General features: G+C 39.7%; 1 protein-coding gene across 2 annotated transcripts; it reads left to right on the top strand.

Annotated features, from left to right (window-relative positions):
* The first annotated feature begins 33 nt into the window (after positions 1–33).
* On the top strand, positions 34–23,719 carry osbpl1a (oxysterol binding protein-like 1A). 2 transcript variants are annotated; one of them, XM_020080428.2, is made up of 29 exons: positions 34–291; positions 2,095–2,224; positions 2,297–2,382; positions 2,456–2,530; positions 2,686–2,797; positions 2,954–3,039; positions 4,131–4,275; positions 4,830–4,897; positions 4,994–5,038; positions 6,609–6,682; positions 6,920–6,983; positions 7,065–7,166; positions 8,226–8,351; positions 8,508–8,589; positions 8,795–8,901; positions 12,497–12,659; positions 14,181–14,361; positions 15,069–15,144; positions 16,553–16,687; positions 16,827–16,924; positions 17,020–17,202; positions 17,684–17,791; positions 17,997–18,086; positions 19,360–19,486; positions 19,696–19,809; positions 20,170–20,293; positions 20,383–20,473; positions 22,472–22,492; positions 22,899–23,719. In XM_020080428.2, exons 2-29 carry the CDS (start codon positions 2,101–2,103, stop codon positions 22,999–23,001), a joined length of 2,910 nt encoding a protein of 969 aa, XP_019935987.2. In that variant the 5' UTR covers positions 34–291; positions 2,095–2,100; the 3' UTR covers positions 23,002–23,719. The 2 variants fall into 2 exon arrangements, with proteins under 2 accessions (XP_019935987.2, XP_019935988.2); XM_020080429.2 differs by lacking the exon at positions 22,472–22,492.
* The last annotated feature ends 32 nt before the right edge of the window (positions 23,720–23,751 follow it).

Genomic DNA, 23,751 nt, shown 5'->3' with positions numbered 1-23,751 from the left:
TTATTTTGAAAGGTACGGACGATTTGTCCAGGCGAGTTCCGTTCCACAGAGATCAGCTGATGTGAGTGTAAACAGACCAGAGAGAGAGAGAGACAGCTGTAAGCGTTAGTTACACACGGTGCGCGTACATGTAGGTGTGTGTGTGCGTGTGCGTGTGTGTGTGTGTGTGATGAGTCGTGGTGCAGCAGCAGGAATCAGCTCAGAGTCACTTCAACCATCATCACATGCAACTAAGAGACAGCACCTCTGGATTTCAGCTCACACACACACAGGACTGGACGAGCTGAAGCAGTAAGTGTGTGTGTGTGTGCGCGCGCGTCTGTCAATCGATCATATCAGTCTGCTTCGTGTCACTGTTGCTTTATGCGAAAACCTGGTTGGATTGAAACGTACGCAAAATTCATACTAATCAATCCCAGAGAGCACATGAGTACAAAAAAAGAGTGTCATCAAACATAGAAAAGGGGGATATATAACATATATACATACATATGTCATATTTAACTAGACATGTATAACAAACACAAACAGACAAAGTCAATAGCAAATACTCAGGTTCAATGTGCATTGAGGTGATTCTACACCAATAAAAACACTTCAGATTATTTCAAACAACACACCCTGGAACTTGAATCAAAATAACAAGAATCTGCATATATTCTTTGAAAACGTCCTTGCTTTTCACAGTGAATTGTCTGAAGTGATGAACAAATCATTAAAATCATTAATAAACCATTCAAAACCAGGCTTGGGATTTCTCCATTTACTGCAATAAATATTGTTTTAACCCATATGGATTATCTCTTTAACCATGTCAGGAACAGATCAATTTAGATTATCCAAATATTCCAAATATCCAACCATTATTTAAATAAACTCTTACATGTGGTAATTAAAATGTGATTAAACCCCTTGATAAATGAATAAAAACTCAAATGAAAAGACATTTAAAATACTAACGATAAAGAAGATTGTATAGCAACTGCATGTCTCAGGATTTCTAGATTTCTGTCACTGATGATCAAGTGATCAGCAGAAAGACAGGTTGGGTAACCGTTAGCGTCACATGCTTTTCTACACAACCTGTTTCTGAGTCAGTCTATGTTTTTCTTCTCTCCTAGTGACAGTGTGTGACTTTTCATCTCTTGTCTGTGCGGTTCATTCCCCCTTCCTCATGGACACGTGATAATCTGACACACTGCTTAAAGAAGGCTTTCTCTCCTCTGTCTCTGCATGCCACAGTTTTGATTGTAAATACAGAGCGTCATGTTGACTCAGGCTTTATGAAGGGGAGAGGAAGGGAGGACCTGTTCCTCTAACCAGATCTGGTGACTGTCACCTCTAACTCTCATTTGAACATTTCCTCTTTTTCCTCATCACATGACAAAAGAAACTCTTGTGATCTTTCCCTCGTGTGTCCTACACAACAAAGGATGGTGACTTCTTCATAAACGTCTCCAGACTGAACACCAGGAAAGGTTCTGAAAGTGGAACATAGCTGATTTGACACATAACTTCAGTTTGTTTATTGCACTAAAACTGTGGTATATTGTCTGAGAGAATAAATCAATGAGGTTCCGGTGATTTCATATTTACGCTTGTGACTACACATTTTTAGCTGAAAGCCTGAGTTAGATTCAACTAGGGCTGGAGTTTGAAGGACATAGGTGTTTGCCAGACAGGTAGGGTCTGATGAAAGACATTATACTTGTGGATTGTGGGAAATGAAGGATATATTGTGTCATTTATTTAGCTTGGACTAAAAGCCAGGATATCTTGGCCCGTGCTGCTTCAATTCTGACGATTATTTTTCTTCTGATTTAAACAGTTCCTGTTTATAACTGTGATATAATCTTCTTTGTATGGCAAACTGTTTTTCTTGTTATCATGGAATAATAATGTAAAGTAGTTAAATGTTGCCCTTGGAAAATTACTTTCCTGCTTCTAATAAACCTCCAGAGTCATCGGTTTTACCCTCTGTGTTTCTTCTCAGACATTCTGAGCATGTGTCTTGTGCAATGGATCTTTTGATCTTTTTTTGACTCATATGAATAAAAAAGCATCTTATTGTACCATTGCTTGTTTCCTCTGCAGGGGTCCATGGAGGAGCTGGAGCCAGAGGAGCAGTTTCTGCGCTGTGCCCGTAATGGAGACCTGCCGGGGATTCAGAAGCTCCTCATGTCCACGATCAGGGAGGAGACGCGGATCAACATCAACTGCAAAGGTATGTGTTACCACCTGAGAATAATATCAGTCACAGTCCGCTGGTATGATGCAGTGTGTCATGTTTCCTCAGGTAAGAGTAAGTCCAACCTGGGATGGACGCCTCTTCACCTGGCTTGTTACTTTGGACACAAAGATGTAGTTGAGCAACTGCTTAAGGTAAATCCTATCACATCATGCTGTAGGTTTTACATCACTGCATGGCTAACGAGTGTGTTGCTCCACTCTGCAGGCAGGGGCAGATGTTAACTTGCCCAATAATATCGGAGACACGCCACTGCACAAAGCCGCCTTCACAGGAAGAAAGGTATCTCAACGTGTTCTTCTATTTCCATTCAGATTTTGAGTTTCCATCTAATCTTTGCATCTCTTGTTGATAGTACGATTTTGTGGATGCATGTATTCATCTATTTAATTGAGAAAACAATCAATCAATCATTCAATCAATCACATATTGATCAGGAGGTTGTCATGCTGCTGCTGCACTATGATGCATGCGCTACTGTCATCAATGGGACAGCACAGATTCCCAAAGATGTGACGCAAAACGCAGAGATCAGAGGCATGTTGGAAGGTGAGAGGGATATGTTCTTTTCTAAGAAAATTTCACTAACGCACATTGTTTGAAATCTGCATATTGGTTATTTTAAAACAAGTTATTTGTATAACGCATACATTCTGATGTCGTACTTTTTTTTTTTTGTATGCCTCGTGCTTGCACTGACACCAGCGGCTGAACGAACAGAAGAGAGGAAACTAGAGGAAAAACTTTTGGACGCTGCACGAGAAGGAGACCTGACAACTCTGACTCAGCTGGTTAGTGCCGGACACTGACCCCATTCAGACCTGGTATTAACATCTGTCCTGAGTGATCTCATCACAAGTGGTCAGCATTCTGTTTAGGTCTGAACGCACCCAAATGTGGCCTCAATGCGTCTCAAGATCCAATCACTCAGACAACATTTAGAGGGGGCCACATTCTTTTTGCTGTGTGAACAGGAATGTGTCCAGGGTCAAATATGAAGGAGTTGAAAATATCAACTTTGACTTTTAAAAGTCTTTTTCCACAGCACAGCCCCTCCTGAGTCTTCTCTCTCTCTACCTCTCTCTTACTCGCTCGCTCGAGCCAATACACACGCACACACACACAAGTTGTCATCAGACACATCTGTAAACTCATACTGGGTAAAAAACACATTGTTGGGTCTTTGCGAACAGAAATGACACATGTGATTATTTGAATATACAGCAGGGAAGTGAGATCTTATGTATCTTATGTCGTCAGAGGAGACCCGTTGTAATGTCAGGTGTGAACACATGAACAGGAACAGATCTCTCAGGACGGATGGTAATACAAGGTCTGAACAGGGTCACTGATTCCTGATCTAAAACTCCAAGAGATATGAAGTTGTAGTCTCAAACATGCACATTTATCTTACATTTTGAACAGTAATCAATTTGGGATCATTTCTGTGTTTAAGATTTAAGGAAAGGGATTGCTGTTTTTGTTATTGTATCCAAAATGACAGTTATACCTATCTGTGCATTTTCACAAGTCATGACAATTGTTGGTTCTTAGTGTCTGTGTGGGTAGTCCTGCCTTCTCCTTCAGCCTGGTTTAGTTGGAGACTCTGATGGAAAGATGGTCGACTGGTCAGCTGGTTGGTCTATAGTGGACTACACCCTCTGACAACAGAATTGGCAATAAAACCTCATTAGGAAAAGCTCTCACAGAAAAGCTCACAAAATGAACAGTGGGGGTACAGTTGTGGAAAGACAGCTTGTGGTCACAGTTTGACAAATTTAAGAGTCATGCCTCAGTTCTTCAGCAAAGTAATAAAGATCTGCAGGACGCTTGGGTCCAGACAACACATCGGTTTCCTTTTTTTCCTGTGTGATCGTTGCAGCTCAGCAGGAAGAAGCCTCCAGACATCAACTGCACCGATCTGCTGGGTAACACGCCGCTGCACTGTGCAAGCTATCGAGGCCAGAGGCAGTGCGCCCTGAAGCTGCTCAAGAATGGAGCTGGGCCCACCATCAGGAACAAGAAAGGTAAGAGCCATCAGTCAGAGGTGTCAGTTATTAATGACTCCTGTCTGTAAAGGATACAACTATATTTCTCCACTTCAAAGACCAAAACCAACAATGAATTGATTCTAATAACAAGTATTGTTCGTGAAGCCAACGCCTGATACGTCCTGCAATGGAGCTTTATGGTTGTGCAAACACTATTAAAACAAATCAGTTAACTGCACGGTTACACTGGGTGACCTGCTCTTCTATTACTTTGTCATAGAGACTTCATGTTGAGTCAATCACACATACATTCACCAATGCTCATCTAGAGTATAAGATCAAATGCACTAGTTACTGATATTTGAGCAACATTAGATAAATACTTCAGTACCAAGCTGTAAGAGGAAATTCCCCATCCTGACTGTTTTATCAATGCAAGAAAAATGTACTAACAGTGATTATTTAAAAGGAACAAGCAGTGAACGGCTCTTTTATATTTTGTCCCCAGCCTCTTAAATATTGATCAATCAAGCAGCATTTTCCCCATATTTGCTAAACTCCAGCTTGTCTGGTGTTTTCATAACTCGCAGGCCAGACGGTGTTTGACCTGGCCAGCGATACAGCAATGAAACAGGTCCTCGAGGGCAGCGTTCATCGAGTAAGTGCTCAGCTGATAGTCGACTCCCTCAAGCTACTCTGATTTGTTCTTTGATTTGTTCTTTACTTTCCTCGTGTGTCTGGTTGTGCATTGCAGGGCATGACCCACCATGTGAAGAAGTATGAAGGACTCCTGTGGAAGGTAAAGTCAGGGAATCAGTGGCTCAGAAAACATGTCGGTTCAGGTTTGAAATGATCCAGCAAAATGGAGCTATTATACTTAAATATTCGACAGCTCATTTAGTATATTGCATTTAGAGACCCTGCTTCTACAGACACCCTAAGCAAACAGTTTATTACTGGGTAATGCACTGTTTAATGCTCACTGAATGTAACATAAAAAACATGTAAAAGACAAAGCATCAATCAGCGACAAATAATAAGAATGGAATACAGTGAACAAAGCACTAAACAGTTAATCTGTCTCTGCCAGTCCTCAAGATGTACTGTGTGAAAAAATAATCTTTAAAACATGTAGTTACACAACACATTAACCCCATGTTTGCATGTTTTTGTGAATGTATTATATGACTGTAACCTCTGCATGTCCCGCTATTATATGTAAGAATGTCTGTTTTGAAGACACCTGTCCATACATTTGCTTTTAAATTAAGCCGCAAGCACAGCTAAAGCCAATAGGGTTTTAATTCAGAAAGGTTAGCTAAAAGCAAGCAAAGATGGTAGATGATGTTATCATCAAAGAGTGTCGGCTGGTTAATACAGGTTGACACCACACCCTTCAAATTATTGAAAGAAGGAACACGTCATATTTTTATTTACTTGGTAAATGCCAGTCCAATATCAATTTTTGCTCTATTTTTTGTCTCCACCAGATCCTGAGGGAAATATTTACCTGCCACTATGTTGACAACTTGCCTTTTACTTTGTGAGTCTGTTGTTTGGTGCTGTGAAGTTAGTCTACACACAGCTTCACAAGGTTTTCTACCAAAAACAGCTTCACAACAGAATCACAACTGTTAAGTCAAAAGATGGAAAACCAAAACAACAAGCAAAAAGATGCTAAAACAATCAGAGGTGAAGGGAACTGCAGCAACCATTTATACAAAAAGTATAAGTAGTCACGTAATCTGTTTTGAAAGGAAACATATTGATTATTAAAATCCAATCGTGAACTAATACTATATCCTGTTAGCATGTGTTGTAGCCTGTAGCATATTCCTCTGTGCCACAGGACTATTTAAAGCACATCAGTGAGCCACACTGTTACACTGGGGGACATTCCCTCATTACAATAAAACACAGCCAGTTCATTTAGACTCATCCCACTCACTGTGTCCTGATGAAATATCAGCACAGTGAATGTGTATTAACCACAGCTGAAAATAGTCTCAGTTGTAATTACTGCTTGGATCTTCACTTGCGTGCTATTTAAAGTCAGAAACAGGCAATTATAGCGGCTCCCAAATGACTTGAAGAGCGAATTGGGGAACCCTAAATATCGACTCCAAATTCACTACCTGCTGAGCTAATCAGTGCAAAGCAAGACACAGCTTCCTCGTGTGTGTGAATCAGCTTTTTATGTTTCAATATTTGCATGGCAGCATTTGTATTGTCAAATTTGTGAACATTCTGCATGTCCACTTTATCGTGTTTTCTCAAGTTCCTGTGCTCGCTCTCTGCCACCAGTAAAATCAATAGTAGAAATCAGTGAAAATCAGTCAGTGATTTTTCTCCTGTGTGTCGTCCTGCAGAGCTCCAGGTTTTTTGGCTGGCGCTCCTACTGGGTCGTCCTTCAGGACGGTGTTTTGTCCTGGTACTCGAAACAGTAGGTGCCCTCTCTTCCCTTGTTTCTGCTTCTTGAAACGAGGATGTGGAGATTTCTCAGCAGTAGATAAATGGAGTGCTGTGCCCTTTTGTTTTGAAAGGTGCTGGAGGTTACAGATAAAAGGCTTTTCTCTTTATCCTTCTGTTGAAAATATGCCACCTGTCAACACAAAACGTTTCTAGCTGGCTAAAGAAAAGAACTCAGCAAATCAGCTCTTTTTATTCCTCTCATATAAAGGTCAGACGCAGCTTCTAATGTCAGAAGGCAAGGCTGTAAGGCCCTCACACACGCCCACTGTTTGGTGAGTCAGCAATTACAAACTGCACAATTCACCGTGTTGAATTTGAATTAAAATATATATTTCTGATATCCTCATTTCCAGATCAGAGCCAAAGACAACTGCTTTTTTACCCTCAAGTGCTTTGATGACAGCGTGCATCACTTAAAGGTGTCGCCAAAAGACAACCCGGAGGCAACGAGAAAAGTATATTTCATTTCTCAAACAAATGATTAATGTATTGTGGGTTGCTCTTATTATAATGTATTGATGGCTCAATATATAAGAAAAGTGAAGACTCCAAATTCATTCTCCAAACTTTCTTCTGGAAGATTCCATCTGTGAAGCACCATCACTGTTCCGAATAATCAAATACAGTCAGGTTTCAATTCTCCACCATGTCATCAAGCTCAATGACGAAGCAGCTAAAACAACATTTTGAAGTCTCGAAATTTCAGATTTTTATCAACAACACAAACATGTAAGTGTTATTGATAAAAAATGTCAACAGAGTTAAGAGTCACTTTATCCCCCTGAACATGGTGAAAGCTGATTTTTCACTATCATAATATATCAAGATGGATGACATGACTGCTCCCCATAAGTGAAATGTACCGATCACCACCTGGTGGTGGGTTATAGTAGGTTCATAAACCCTGCCTCCCCCATGTTAGTGGACGGGACATGGACCAAAGTAAAACATCAACAAACATGTCAAATAATTTTTTCTCAAAGATGGTTTATCTTATTTTAGGTAGTTCTGACCACACTGATGTTTGTGCAAGTGTTTTTTGTCTAGTAAGTTTGGTTTTAAGTACAAGAAAGACTTGTGAGCGGTTGAATACTTGTGAGTGGTTGAACACGTGTGTTGGTGGTACTCCAGTATCGTGGCTCCATCCCCTGGAACGCTAACGGGCCCCCGTAGTGATAGCAATAGCGCGTAGCAACAGCGAATGTATTCAAAATATGTTTGCTTCATTTCTGGATAGTGGGAGGAAGTGGACACGCATCGTCCATCTTTGTATACAGTCTATGATTTAAATAGACAACTCATGCTTAAGACTGTTTCCAAAGAATTGTTAGTAACACAAGTTACTGTGACCCCTGTAGATATAATAGCAACAATTTCTAATCTGAGAAAACCGAACAAATATTGGAGAATTTGTGTAAGTTTGTATGATGTGAGAACCTTTAACCTAAATATCTCAAAACCACTCTTAACCTGGTCAGGGTTTTTCTAGAGAAAAATGTGTAACTGTTTTCCAGGCCTGGCTGGATGCACTGGAGGAGCACTCGGCTTACAGCACACACTACTGCTCCCAGGAGCAGGGCAGTGAGGAGGAGGAGGAGGAGGAAGTGATCTCACTCGGAGAGTTAACAGACTCACTACAGGTGGCTGCAACCAAAAATCCATAATTAACATGTCATTACATTGAATAGCATGATGATCCATTGTGCAGTCACTGAAATAGAACCCCCCCTCCCTCAACCCTCCCTCCCTGCACTACTTTAGTTCATTTGCATATCTCCACTTGTCTCTATAACCAGGCAGCAGAGAGCAGCCAGAAGAAGCTGGAGAAGGAGGTGGCAGCTTTCCTGTCCATGGTGAAAAATGAAGCACTGGCAGAAAGTAAAGCCTGTTATTTCATTGTTGATTACATTTACTTTTGCACACTGAAGCACACACACTGTAATAGTCTACACCATCTGTTTCTGTCGATAGAGGTTCGCTGTGCTCACGGTTTGTAGCTTCTCTAAGAGCTTGAAAAATACAATATGATTTTCACATTTTCTTTAGTTTTTCATTTCAGTCTTTCATTTGTTTATTCCATCAGGCTTTCCACTCGCTGTTCTAAAGAAAATGCAAGAAATCTGTGAGTTGTCCAATGAGACCAGTTCCAGTCTCAGTGTGTGTCTCAGCCTCTTCTCCAGACAGGAAGGAGTAAGTGTCAGTTTCCTGACCACAGATTTGTTTCTGTTTGAATACTAAGGGTTTTTTTCTGCATAGTGAATTGATAGAATTTGATTAAAGGGGAAACTTATAGTGATTAAGTTTGTCCCGGGCCACATGTATCACTATAAGCGTTTGATTGCTATAAACTAATTGCGTAGCTTCTGTATAATAATCCCGAAACTTGAGAGAAAGGTAATGCGCACACACACACAGATTCTGCTGCTCACTTTTCTCTCTCTCTCTCTCTCTCTCTCTTTGAGGCAGCCAGACACACATTCTCACAAACAAACAGTGTCATCGGACATGTGTAAACAAAGACTGGGTTACAGCAACAGAATTTGTAAACCTAGACAATGTATGGAGAGCCGGAGGAGATGGTGGGGGGGCGCTCGGTTTGGCTGGATTCAGCTGCCAGTGAGCAACGCGAATGATAGAGACACAGAGAGGAGCAGTAAATTACTGAAAGAGCCTATAAAAACTGTCAACAAATTTACCACACATATTCCCTTAGACTCAAAGATTAACTAAGATTTGGGTGGTCAAAGGTCAAATGTCAATGTAATGGTGGCCTCATTAAAACATGATTTTGTCCTTTTTAACCAGTTGTCACTTGGACTCAAAGCTCACAGTCACCTCATATGAGTCTGCTATACATTCGCAGGGTGGGAATTCTAGTAAAAGTTTATATTCTGATATTTTATATTAATATTCAGCTCTAAATCTTTTGCAGCCAACACAGTAAAATTATGTTTTAAGTTTAAAAATATGTGATTCAATTGAATTGACCTTTGACTATATAAATACAGTAATCAACAGGATCCTTAGTTTCTTTAACCCCCAGATTTATATTTATATATTTAAAAAAATAAGATGTAGAGAATAAAATATGTAATATGAAAGCGTCTGTGTGTCTACTGATGAAAGCGGTTCATCTCAGTGCAGTGATGAAGCTGCTGTTCTTTGTGTGTGATTCAATGGATTTGATTGTAATTGATGGGCTCATTGGATTCATACATACCTCCAGAAAATGTAACATTAATCTGTTCCTACTGTAAAACTTAATTTATGTAGCATTTGTTTACATGGTTATTCACTTGAAGGGCTTTACATAATAATTTATGTGCTGATGTGTGTAAATGTATGACTGGTTGAAAACCTAAAGCTTAAAGTTATTCATTGGATTCTTGGAATTCTTTCAGGCATTATGTTGTGAGATTGCAGGGGTACAATACTATATGTGTGTATAGAGGTAAACAACACTAAGGCAGCAGCGTTTTACTACACTGGTCTCGAGCCCAGCAGCACTCTGACTCATTTACTGTCAGACACTGAAACACAAAACATGCTCAATAGGGAAGAGGCAACATGACAAAACACCTGCATTATCACGTATGAAATGTTGTGTTATGAAATTGACAATGTTGTGGTATAGTGAAATAGTTTATTCATCGTAAATAGTGTTTGTTAATGACATTAATGGACAGGAATAAAGAGAATCAAGATTTTCATGATGTTGATGCAAACTAAAAATAAGATGAATTTCTTACGGCAGCTCTGTGAGATCAGGTTTTACCCAAAGATTTTATATATAGGTGGAAAAGATGTCTCCACTTCCTCCATGTTAGAAAAATTGAGCCACATATATGGCGGATACGAACACTGCCATCTTGCACTAATAACATCATTAGGAGGAATCGAGAACATCTGATACATGCGTATCAGTCTCTGCCGTTCATTATAATGTTTAATAATAATGTTTTTTTACAGCATCAAATAACTAAATAAAAAAATATTTACAAGAAAACAGAACAAACATCAGTGTGGTAAGAATGAACTAAACTGACAGAAACCATTTTTGAGAAAAAAATTATTTGAGATGACTTTTTAGTGCTAATAATATTCTGTCTGAGAAAAGTCTCAGTGCTACTTTGACATTTATACGGAGTGATCTTGGCATGTGTGTATGTGCATGCATGTGCCGTTTTACTGATGATGCATGAAATCTACTGTGAATATCAAAGCGGGCGTAATTAATTTTCATCATAATCCTAATATCTTATCTCAGTTTTTGAATGTTGTGACACAAACCTTATTTTCCCAACACTAAAGATCTAAGAGTGAGACGGTCACTTTTCTGAACCAGATGTTTATCTTATCAGAATGGGAATTAGTCACTGTCTCTTCCCTGTTTAAACTGATCGGTAGTACAGCTGCTGCCTTTGATGCACTGGAGCGATTGAGTGCACCAATAAATTCGCACTTGAATAGCTGGATGTGTAAATCAAGGATTTGTTATTCTGCCTGCCTCAAGCTTGTCATTGTCTGCATCTAAAACTGGAAATTAGCATATTATTATAGACTATACTAATACACCAGCCTGATTTAGTCAAATCACTAGGTGTTGCAAAAAAAAATCCATCCCAGTCATGATGTTTACACAAACCATCTCATTTTCCCTTCACATTCACACAACGCGGCCTCATCTCAGAAACAAGAGAGCGGAATTTTCTCTGGGATCTTTAGAGGTGTGCACAGAGGCTGCCAAAAAGCCACTTGAGCGTTTTCAGTTTATCACAGTCCACTGCTTTCAGGGTTTACACCTGGGCAGCTGCCTCTGTCTCTCAGCTGTGCAGCCTTTTGAACTGGGATCCACAGACGCACAGCACACCATAAAGGACACACAGAGTCTCAGAGCTTGCCATGAATAGGCCAATGCTCAATGGGAATAACTCAAACTTATAGAGTATACATCTCAGTCTGCAAAAGATACTACACAGTCTGAATTAAGCAGGGGGGGCTGTTCTCTTTTCCCACTGTGAGTCACTTCCAGCTCACGCAGTGCTTCTTTGCACTCCAGCAACCCCTGTGGAGGGGTCAAGCGGCAGGAAGCTTCTCTTCAAAGTTCAGTTTACTGCAACAATGGCGAGTGATCCACAGTCTTTATCCACACTTTACCTCACCCGTTACAGTCCTAGTGACAGTCTTGAGGATTAGAATTCATCCTCATTTGTTTCTTTGGAAGTCCAGAGCAACACTTTGAATTATAAATAATATTTTCTTTTATGTGAAATGTGAATATTTGAGCACATCTGGATATTATCATCATTAATGCCTCTTTTGTAATGGCAGGTTTGGTTAATGGTTTATATCTGAGTCCATTACGTGTCATTTGATCCTCTTTCCTCCATGGGAATCATGTTCCGCAGCAGGCCATTTGAGATGGCAGCGTCATGGCAGCTGTACCCCATTACAGATAAACATGGCTTATCCCTCTGCTCCAGCTCTGCCTCTCTCTCTCTCTCTCTCTCTGTGGGTCTGATAATGAGAGGACAGTGCAGACAGGAGGATCAGTCAGTCAACATGATGTGTATTTGCACACCCACTGCCACCACAGCTCATCTAATTCAGCCACATTCCTCCTCTGTTTGTAAAAAGAGAGTCAGAACAAAAGTTGAGATTGCATAACATCAGTTTTAAAACGTGGAAGATAGGATTCAAAGTGTTTATGTTACTATGAGTAATTAGTGTCTTTCTTTTGTGTGTTTGTGTGTTTTGTGTGTGCGTGTGTGTGTGGGGAGCTCAGGTGCGCAGTCTGAAATTGGAGCAGGAGGTGGAGAAGAATAAGATCCTCTCAGAAGCGCTGCAGACTCTGGCCACGGAGCACCACGAACTTGAGCAATCCGTCGTCAAGGGATCTTCGCCGCGGAGTGTCCTCAGCGAGGATGAGTTCCACGACGCCGTGTCTGGTGAGTTGACAAGTGATCAAACGTACTCGGGGGGATGGAGGAGACTCTGCGACAAGCTCCCACTCACACTCACTGCTCTGTCATTCACCTGTAGGACACTGGAATACTTTTTCCTGCCGAGGAATGTCTTTGGTATGTTTTCCACTCGTGACGTGTGACATAAGCTCCAGTGTTGTAACACTGTGTTGGAAAAGTCATTTTCACATGAATGCTTTGTTTTTGATGTGGAAAAACCTGCATGTAGTAAAAAATGGGCCTGACTGATGCTCGAGGATTTTTTTCAGAATGACTGCAAATCAGAAATGGTTGCACTTGCTGGAGATGATGCTTGTTTTTTGTTCTATATTTAAAACTCGGTGGTGAAGAGAAAAACTTGAATCTAATTGGCTTATAATTACTCGACACTTTCTCTGGCAACCACTGCAATGTAAGGAAGTGAACATGAAGATGAAAGCAGTCACTTCAAAGACGTTTCTAAGCTGCGGCTCTGCATGGCTAAAATCCTGATGTTGTTACGACTTCGTCTGACAAAATCAAACTACACACAACTCAAAGACAAGAGCTGTTCTCGTATGATGGTCGAGCAAAAGATTATTCTATTCTACTTTATTTTAATTTCACATTATGTCCAGCCTCCATCTGAGTAACAAAATACCTCTGCTCCACCTCTGTGCCACTTACTGAAGCGAGTAATAGAAAAGACGTAATAGAAATACTCATGCCGATTCATTTTTAAAGACAGCAGCCAATGGACGAAACTCTCAACACTTGGTTGGATGACTGAGGAAGATCTTACAGTTGAAAAATGAACTTTGTGTAACATGTTTCCAAACAACCTCACATTTTTCATTTCTGGGTTGCAGTTGAAAGGTTCAGTGTGTAGAATTTAGTGACATCTACAGGTGAGGTTTCATGTTGCAGCTGAATGCTCCTCATCTCACCCTCCCCTTCCCAACATGAAGGAGACGTTGTGGTGAACTTCAGTTGTCATGAAAAGTGTTTAGTTCTAGTTTGTCCAGTTTGGACGACAGTGAAAAAACATGGCGTCCTCCACAGAGAGGACCCCCCCCTCCATGTAAATATAAAGTTTTTAAATATAAAGGGCCCATTCTATGGTAAAGAAAACAATTCTTACAGTTTAGATGAAACACACCAGTGAAAGCATCACTAGGATTATTTCATATTCAAAAATCCCTTTCACCTAAATCTTACAAACTGGACCTTTAATGTTAATGACCTGTCGACATTAAATAGATATTAATATATTTCCAAGAAGCCAAAACCAAGACGGACACATCGGCTTGGCTGTTTTTTCTGTCGTTCTCCAATTGTCATTTATGTGTTGACACTGGTTTAACAAACTGTAAAAGATACCCACAGATATAGCAATGTTCCCTCTTCAGCAGGTAATTCGATTTTTCTGAGACCTGCATTCACTCAGAAATTGTCTGCTTTCGCTTCCTTATATGTCATTAATTTTGTTTTCCCACTGAATCATCTCCATCTGTTCACCTCTGTCAGAATCAGACTCGGAGATCTCCCTGAGCGGCTTTGAGACGGTGGCCAGCCGTTCTTTTGAGGAGGACGAAGAAGAGGACGAAGGCTCTGTCATGTTAAGCAGCCCGTGCGGCAGCCCCACCATGCAGGAGGATCACCATAGCGACAAAGACGAGACTCAGCCCAATGGGATCACAAAGCACAGGTCAGCTGTGCTGCATGGATGCCCACACAGTTTCTTATGGACTGCTGACCCCTGTGTTTTTAACTACCTCTCATCAGAAGATCAATAAAGGGTCTGGTCATATTACACTGTTGCTGATGTTGTATATTTTTCTTGCTGTAATATATGTTATAGTGGTATCAGGTTCTGTTTTTTCACTGATCTTTTTTTAGATGCTCAGAAACAAACATGACTTTTTGTTTCATGGATTCATCTACCCCAAACTTAAGTTTGTCCACACCACACTGAATAATTTAGAGTTAGGTAAGGTTAGGTACTCAGCCTGGTAGAGGCAGGAGAAATGTTGTATTGAAAGAACGGAGCGGTGTGTTGGAGCTGTTAAATATTGATAAGGTCACAGTGTAATGCAGTAATCAGTCTGTAGTTTGATCCCATGTTGGCAGATCCTTTAAGCAGAATTTGAATTTAAGTCACTATGTTGTTGTATGTGTCTTTTACATGACACTTAATAAAACCTATAGGTTAACATCTGAATCTGTCCCAGTCAGGTGATACCTGTGCTAAATGCAGCATTGTTCCAGTATCAACCCACAAAATCTGTTGACAATATTCACTTGAATAAGAAATGACAGTTGAACCCATTATATGTCTGGAATATTTGCTCTCTTGGAAGAGTCAATGTGTTATAGAAGTAATACACCTGTGTGTTAATGTGTGTGTTATTTTAGGAGCAGCTTACCTGCACCGATGTTTTCAAGAAATGACTTCAGCATATGGAGTATTCTGAGGAACTGCATTGGAATGGTGAGAATCATGTTTTTATTTGTATTTTAATGTTGTTTATAGTAGGTACAGAAATACATTCACCTCTGAAAAAAATCTGTTTGGATTTTCTGAACCAACATGATAGCTTTTAGTACAAGATAGTATTTTTTTTCCTCTACTCAATCCAATACGCTTCCATAGAGGCCTATCTCAACATATTTCAGTGTTAAGCTATGCCTTCAGGTCAGTTATTGCTCCTCAAAGGATTTATCGTACAGTCTTTAAGAATCCATTGACCTCTCGATGGTCACATTTTCATTTTTTTAAATGTGTCACCAGCTATTGGATGGATTTCCATGAAAAAAAAATGAAACAAATCATTAATGTCCCCATCCGGATTAATTTATCTAAATGAATAATTTTTGTGATGTCTTAGATTTTAATTTGTCACAATTATCTGGCCAAACTTAATTTGTTCAATCGTCTGGTTGGTTAATCCTTTTCATCTTTCCTCTCTGTGAGTAATTAACCTTACACACTGACCTCGGAGTCAGAAGAACAGTGTATGAACAGTGAATGAAACAACACTGTGACAATTATGTGAGAACCTGAATGAGAGCTTTCTCATGCAGCTTTACAGAGCTTTACAATAGGTTTCAGTCCTATTATCCAGCCTGCAACCTGGACTGCATCTGTAATGGTTCACTCTCACATTTTGGTCACAGCTGAAAAACAATTGAATATCAGCTGATGAACAATTTGCACTTAGCAGCCGAAGAGACATCCTGTTGTGGTAGAGACCAAAAATAGGTGAAAGAGAGTGCATTTTAGACTTAAATTCATTAACTGGTCAGAAACACGACTCCAAATGAATGATAATGTTTCTCCATCGCAGCTGAATGTGGAAATAGTTCCCCAGTAGTGATCACAACATGAGGTTTCAATGTGGAACATATCATTATACCTGCCTGACAACAGCATGTTGGCATTGTTCCTGTAAGCATGTTGTCATGCTATGATGATCAATACAGCCCAGTGGAGCCACCAGCATGGCTGCAGAGTGAGCAGTGTGTAGAGTATTAGTGTGTAGGTTCCTGTATTTCCAGATTAGGTGTTAAAAGAGTTCAGCACAGTAATCTTCACATGGAATGTCTAAAACCTATTATGTTCATTAATCCTTTATGTTAATATTATATTTCCAAAGCTTTTGGTTGTTTCTTTTTACCCCGGAGAAGAACACAATAGATTCAACTCTACATTTACATTTATTCATCCTGCAGACGTCCAACATGACACAAATGATGGTTCTTTTAAAGTCCACAATTCCCTTGAACCTTTTTAACATTCAGCATGAATATGACATTTTGAAAGGATTTCTTTGTGAAGGGACTTAATATTCTCTTTTTAGTGAAACTTTGTTGCTCCGTTCCTCTGACTTGTATTTCAGGAACTCTCTAAGATCACAATGCCCGTGATTTTCAATGAGCCGCTCAGCTTTCTGCAGCGTCTGACAGAGTACATGGAGCACACGTACCTCATCCACCAGGCCAACACCTCCTCAGACTCTATTGAGAGAATGAAGGTGGTACACTCTGTGACATCCTGGAAATATCATGTGAAAATTACTTAAATTGTGTTAAATAGAAGCTTATTTTATCCACTTTGCTGGTTAGCTAGTGCGTATGAGTGTGTGAGATAGTGTGTTTCTCTGCTGTCTGCAGTGTGTGGCTTCGTTTGCAGTGTCTGCTGTGGCCTCGCAGTGGGAGCGGACAGGTAAACCTTTCAACCCCCTGCTGGGAGAAACGTATGAACTGGTCAGGTAAGATGGATTATACAGCTCATGTTTAACACTGATTATAAAGCTATGTATCATACAATTAAAAACTCTGATCGTCTGTCTCCCTGATCTCCTAGAGAGGATCTGGGCTTCAGGCTCATTTCGGAGCAGGTGAGCCACCACCCACCGGTCAGCGCATTCCACGCTGAGGGTCTGAAACAAGACTTTGTGTTTCATGGATCCATATACCCCAAACTCAAGTTTTGGGGTAAGAGTGTGGAAGCTGAGCCAAAAGGGATTATCACGCTGGAGCTGCCCAAGTAAGACCCTGTGGCTGAGCATCAACATTTATCTTCTGTATGTACTATGTATGTATGTACGTCTGTAGAAGGTTATTCCGAATGAATTTTGACTACATTTTGTTTTAAAAACTATTAACTGAGCTTACAGCAGCAAAATCGTTGGTCGCCATGACTTTGGAGCCTCCGAACTCCCTTTCTTTATTTTTTTTATTGAGCATTTTGCCGTTATTGACAGGATAGTTAAAAGGAGAAAGAGAATGGTGTAGGCTATGGGTCGGTGGGCACTGCAAGAAGAATCAAGCTACATCCTTGGGTTCTGACGTACCTGGAAATTTTATACTTTTGTACTTTGTAGTCCCATGCTCAAGTAGCATTGAGCATTTATTATCATTATTATTATTTGTATAGTTATTTGTATTTTCAAATTTCTGAAATAGATGAAAAGAACTGATCACAAAAAAGTAATTTGAAAGTGTAAGTTAAGTTGTTTTCTCTCCAGGCACAATGAAGCCTATACATGGACAAATCCTACATGTTGTGTTCACAACATCATTGTGGGTCAGCTGTGGATCGAGCAGTATGGGAATGTAGAGGTGATCAACCACAGGTACGACAACACACATTCTACATCCAGTGAATAAAATGTTTGTCTTGAATGGGGACTTTTTTTTCTCTTTAGAAAATCAATTTGGAACGAATTTAGAACATGTTGGTCAAAACAGATTTCTGTCAAGGACGACAACAGATCAATGTTATGACTCAGCAAAAGTGAGACATGTTATAACATCCTGTTTTCCTCTCTCTCCACCCAGAACTGGAGAAAGGTGCTTCTTGAATTTCAAACCATGTGGCCTTTTTGGCAAAGAACTGCACAAGGTTGAAGGTTATATTGTGGATAAAAGGTACAGCTAACACTGATGCATCATGTTCAGAAAGTCTTCTGTAAAATGAGTTGGATAATCATAGTGATATGACAACATTATTGACGTAACCTGCCAGGGCTTTGTTCAGATTTCACACCACACTTTGGATTACTCATCACTCGTTTGCACATTGTAACAAAACATAAGAAGCCATGAGCCTCAGAAAAGACGAGTTCTCTGGAGGATTATTGAAGGACTGACAGTCTGTGTCATACTGCAAATCCGTCTCACTGTTTGATTAGCTTAATTTGTAAATCAGGATTTACTCAGTTCAGTAAGTTCACTGAGGTCACCATACTAAGTTAATTTCTATCTTCCTAAGTGTAACACATCAGAGCCCATTATAAAAAATAACATCATTGATTTACAATATACACCTTCTAAAATGTACTTATTTCCATCAAACCATCTCATGAAGGACATGGGCTTTAGTGTGAAATTAATATGAATTAAATATTTCACTGAAGCACATACAACTCAGTAGAGCTCATACCTCCTCCAAGGCCCAACAGTCCCCTTATGAAACCACATTTATATTTACTAGATCCAGACTTTTATTTTGATCTGCAACCCATTTCACACAGTCATAAATATCAGTACCTTAAGTATGTCTGATTTATTTCAGCAATATCCATGAATTATTCTCTGAGAAATCATGAAAATGTAAGAATAGAAATTGATGAAATGTGTTATTTTACATCTAGTTTGGTTGTTTGTTTTGTGGTTATCCATTCAGTAGCTTCTGGATAATCTTGCTAACAGACAAACTTAACATATGAACAAATGGGTGAATATATAACCTCCTTGGTTCAGGTAAAAACAGAGAGGAGCAGATGGTTCAATCAAAAATGGAGGATAAGCTGTTTCTATCGGGACAGAGCCAATGACTCAACGTGAATGACTAGACACAAGCAGCGTTCATAAACATGAGAGGAGGAAATACATGAGATAGAGAACACACAGATGAAGACACATCACAACAGTGACGGGGAGCCATGTAACAACAACAGAAGACGATAACAAGCAGAGAGAAAAGAAAATCTTTACGCCTGATAACAGCCGAGCCTGTGAAGGGCGGCTTTTGAACTTCTTAAATGGGATTTTCAGAAACATCCCCAGTGTGAAGCCACACATCAAAGTGCTCATTTAGATTTTTGGAGCTTTTGATTGCCAGGAATTTTTTGTCTGTTTTTATATCTAGTGTTTGTTTCCTGAGGTTATTTGTTTGAATTTGGTTTTTTTTTCACAACAGCAAAAAGAAGCTCTGTGCTCTGTATGGGAAATGGACAGAGTGTCTGTACGTTGTCGACCATGCTGCCTTTGAAGCACATAAGAAAAATGACAAGAAGGGGACAGAGGAGAAAAAAGGCAGCAAAGCGGTATGAACCACCTGTCAGGAAGTACTTCACTTTGTGATTATATGATTATTACTATGATTCATTGTGTGAATGATGTAGTTGATTACTGAAGGCCATTAGCACCATGTTGAATAAAAACAAAGATACTTACTGACATCCATATTTAACACTAGTCTATCAAGCTTAATTAATATGAAGATTTATCAGTGCATCATTATTTCTGTTTGCAGGGTTGCAGTGAGGATCAGGAGGAGACTCCCTCACGTGCTGCAGACACTGTGGAAATGATTCCTGGCAGCCAGCTGCTGTGGAGAATCGCACCCAGACCAGCCAACTCTGCCCAGGTCGGACTCATTCTAATAATAATAAATGATGAAAGAAAAAAAGTTTATTTCTTTAGACTTATTTAATTAGGGCTACAAAGTACTTTAAAAGATACATGCATGAACAGCACAGAAGAAAACAAAACAAAGCTAAAATAACATAAGATACTGTGAAAATATGTTTTAAACAATGATTTAAAAATGGGAAAGTCTCATCTCCTCTGACAAATACGTTCAAAGCCTTTGAGCCCTGATGTCAAAAACCTGGTCACCCTTATTTACCAGATTTGAACCACAAGAAAGTGTTGGTTGGAAGATCTTATTTATTATTTATATCACTATATAAAATGTTTTAACATGCAAAAATGTATTCAATGCCAGATGTACAGCTTTACGTCCTTCGCCATGCAGCTGAATGAGCTGCGTAAGGAGATGGAGGGAGTCATTCCTCAGACAGACTGCAGGCTCAGACCAGACATACGAGCCATGGAGAACGGCGACATCGGTAATAACTGTTACTTAATATACATGTGAATAACATGAAATAATGCTCACAGTAGTCTGAATAATAGTATTATTATTTATACCACATAGATCTCGCCAGTGAGGAGAAGAAGAGGCTCGAGGAAAAACAGAGAGCTGCTCGTAAGAACCGCTCCAAGTCTGACGAGGAGTGGAAAGCAAGGTGAGACTGAGAGAGGAACTGGACAGAACAAGTGTTTCCTCGTAATTGCTTCAGTAAACAAGATTTTAATCAATCAGTTAACGAATGCAGTACATTTTCAGGGTGATATAAGTTTAGTTAATTCAGTCTTTGTGACTGAGAGAACAAACCAGTTCCAAATGATCGTAAGAAACTGATATTTAATATTCAGTGTGAACATTGTCAGCCCCTTGTTAAATGTTGTTAAACTAAACTGGTTTTCACATAACTCACATTTACTTCATATGCACTTATAGCTACATCTAGTTTGTGTCTAGAAATGATTAGTTCAGCATTTCAGGAAATACACTCTTTAACTGAATTTCTTTTTGAGGGTTAGATGACAAGATTATCAAACGTATAGCTTTCTGCTAATTAAGCTACAACCAAGAGCTGGTTTGCTAAGCTTGCTGTCAAAAAACAGAAAAGGTTTAAATGTGTTGTCTGGCACGTTTTTCCTCACAAATCAGGTTTTGTATATATTTGCAAAAAATGGACATAGAATATTAGTGATCTTCAGAGGTGTATTATGTTCCCTTTTAACACTGCAGACGAGATGTTTCCACTTTTTATGCTAAGCTATCCAGCAGCCAGTGTTGTGCCAGTTGACACTTAACAAGAATTAGTTCAAAGTTCAGTTCATACGGATGAAAATAACTAGTTCACAGTTATCGTAAATTCTTTAACTTTCTGAACTAAGTTCACAGTTCCAAAAATGAACTAGTTCACATTCATTTGTTCCATTTTTTTTATTGGGATGGTTATGATGCAGGTGACAAACTTACGATAATGTATTAAGGATCCTCCGCTCACTTGAGTCCTGATTGTGCACTTCACGTCTCGTGTTGAGTGTTGAGGACTCTTTTTTCATGATGTTTAAATGCAGCCTCGTAAACTCTAGAGCGAATCCAACAAACATGTGTTGAAGGAGCTCCTCTCCCCCGAAGAAAACACTGCTCGTGAAACACCTAGAACACCTCTGCAGAAGTGGGAATCGCGCCACATTACATTGAAATGCCCTGCATTTGCACTCTTAGCAGCTAGTCTGGCACGCCCACTAACAAAGCCATATAAAAGCTATGTTTCAGTTCAGTAGCGGAATCACTCTGAGGCTGTATTTAAGGTCCGATTGTGTCACAGCCGTGCAACTAGACCCCATTTGGAAAGCTACTTTATTTGTGGCATCCTTCCATCCCCAGAGAAATAAAGGCTCCAAAGGGTGGATCCTTACCAGAATTAATTGTGCTTCAGTGACAAACTGTTGTTTAAAAGGGTCCTGGCACCAGCAAAGAGACAAGACATCCAAATCTTGACTTTCAAGCTTTAACTCTCTTTTTACAGCCAATGATACACATGTTAAAAAACAAAGGCAATTATCTTGTGTCCAACTGCAGCTCTGTTGCTTGGCAACAGCAATAAGCGTTGTTGATAAGCTGGTGACGCTGATCACAGAAATCCTCTGTAGACCAGACCGTTTCATTTCAGTTTGGCCCTTCACAGTCTGCGCGGCCCACGATGAAGGCGGTCTTCGTGGGCTGGGTAGGCCATGTCCTCTGTAGGATGCAGTCCCTGAATTGAGACACAGCAGCAGCGACAGCAGAGGACGACATCTCCTACACAAGCTTGAAACAGTTGACCAAACACAACAAAGTGGGCCAGCAGGCCAACCAGAGATAACTGGGCTTTATCAAGGCCAGAGCTTTAAAGAGACAGGAGCTAAAACCAAGTGTTTCAGACAAAGGCTGAAAAGAGGAGCTGCAGCATTGGACAGTGTGAGGACAGTGTTGTGTTTTCTGAGCATTAACCCAAGTTAAAATTATGAACCTGAATGTGAGCATGATGTGTCTCCTTTAATACTGCATTTTATCATCTGTTTCTGCACTGTTACATTCTTAATTGCTTTGAAATTCTCAAGCTTAATCTCCATTTTCTCTTCACTTGTCTTATTTTTCCATTGCATCCTCTCTTTGATGATTCTAGGAATCCTGCCCTGGGTCCGAGGTTAGAGCTGCTTGTTATTTCACTGATTTCTTCTGAAATGTTTGCAGTGATTGTGTGTTTTTCCCAGCACTTCTTCCTGTTATCCTGCTTTCTGTTAGGATAGAGCAGAGATTCACAGATGTAGAGACTCACAGTTTGGAGACAGTTGTGTTTCATCTGCTCTTCTCTCCACCAGCATGGCAGCTCCACTTACTGGCACTTTATGGAATTACTCAAAGATTACAGGAGTCCTCCCTCTGAATAATTCCCCTCCTTGCTTTCATGCACTAGAGATATAATAACACAACAATTCATTTTAGTAAAAAGCAAACCAGCAAGCCTGACCTCCCTCACCGTGTGTTATTTGTTGAATTATGGTTTTGTGGCTCAGGTCACTGAATGTCATGTTTGTCTGCTGTGTTTTCAGGTGGTTTCAACAAGGTCAAAACCCTCACAACAGCTCCCAGGACTGGCTCTTTTCTGTTGGATACTGGGACAGGAAATATAGCCAGCTCCCAGACATTTACTAACAGACATTTCCTGCACACTGCACAGTGTCCTCTGTACAGAGCAGCATTAGCTGTTTTTAATGAGAGCTACAATAACTCCAAGTAATATGCAAACAATCTAGTTAAACTGTGTGGCCTTAATCTACTTTATTATGGTGAAACTGCATAAAAAGTCAGTAATCAATATTTAGACTTCCTGAAAGGTGATGTTTGTATTTATACTGAGAGAAGATGATGGACTTTAAACAGACAGTGGTGAGGTGCTGATGCACATGTGTTTTAATGTCCAGCTGTAGTATTTTAAACGTTCAGACTGTGTGTATCTGTGTATATACGTCACACAAACCGTCAGTGACCTCATTTATATTTCCTCTCACAAGACCACTAACAGTTCATTTCATGTGACGTTAAGGTATCTCTCCTTATGTCTTTTACTTTATGAAACAATAAGGTGTATAAAACATCATTAACATATAGTATAATTTCTATATCACTACTACACATGTATACTGACTTTAAGAATTGACTGGCACATGTTTTGGTTGTTTTTATCATTTTGTCCACTGAGGCCTTCAACTGTGATCCTCCATACATCATTACACACTTGAAACTTTTATAGTGAGGTCTATTCATATTTTTTGCTGTTGTGTAAAATGTGTGACAAACAGAACTAAAGTTGGTTGTGTGTGATTCGGTCAAATGATGAAAAAATCACTTTAAAATAAATCCCTTCAGTGTATTCATGTTTGTTTTTACTTTTTATGTTCGGTT

Source organism: Paralichthys olivaceus, chromosome 3, assembly GCF_024713975.1.
Source record: "Paralichthys olivaceus isolate ysfri-2021 chromosome 3, ASM2471397v2, whole genome shotgun sequence".
NCBI lineage: Eukaryota > Metazoa > Chordata > Actinopteri > Pleuronectiformes > Paralichthyidae > Paralichthys > Paralichthys olivaceus.
This window is presented reverse-complemented; position numbering and strand designations above follow the sequence as displayed.

Bases quoted from the DNA above. Each gene is read 5' to 3' on its own strand.
- osbpl1a (XM_020080428.2), top strand. From the start codon at position 2,101: ATGGAGGAGCTGGAGCCAGAGGAGCAGTTTCTGCGCTGTGCCCGTAAT. The intron at 8,590-8,794 runs GTAAAGCCTGTT...TTATTCCATCAG, and splicing joins AAATGAAGCACTGGCAGAAA to GCTTTCCACTCGCTGTTCTA. The intron at 16,688-16,826 runs GTGGTACACTCT...TGCTGTCTGCAG, and splicing joins ACTCTATTGAGAGAATGAAG to TGTGTGGCTTCGTTTGCAGT.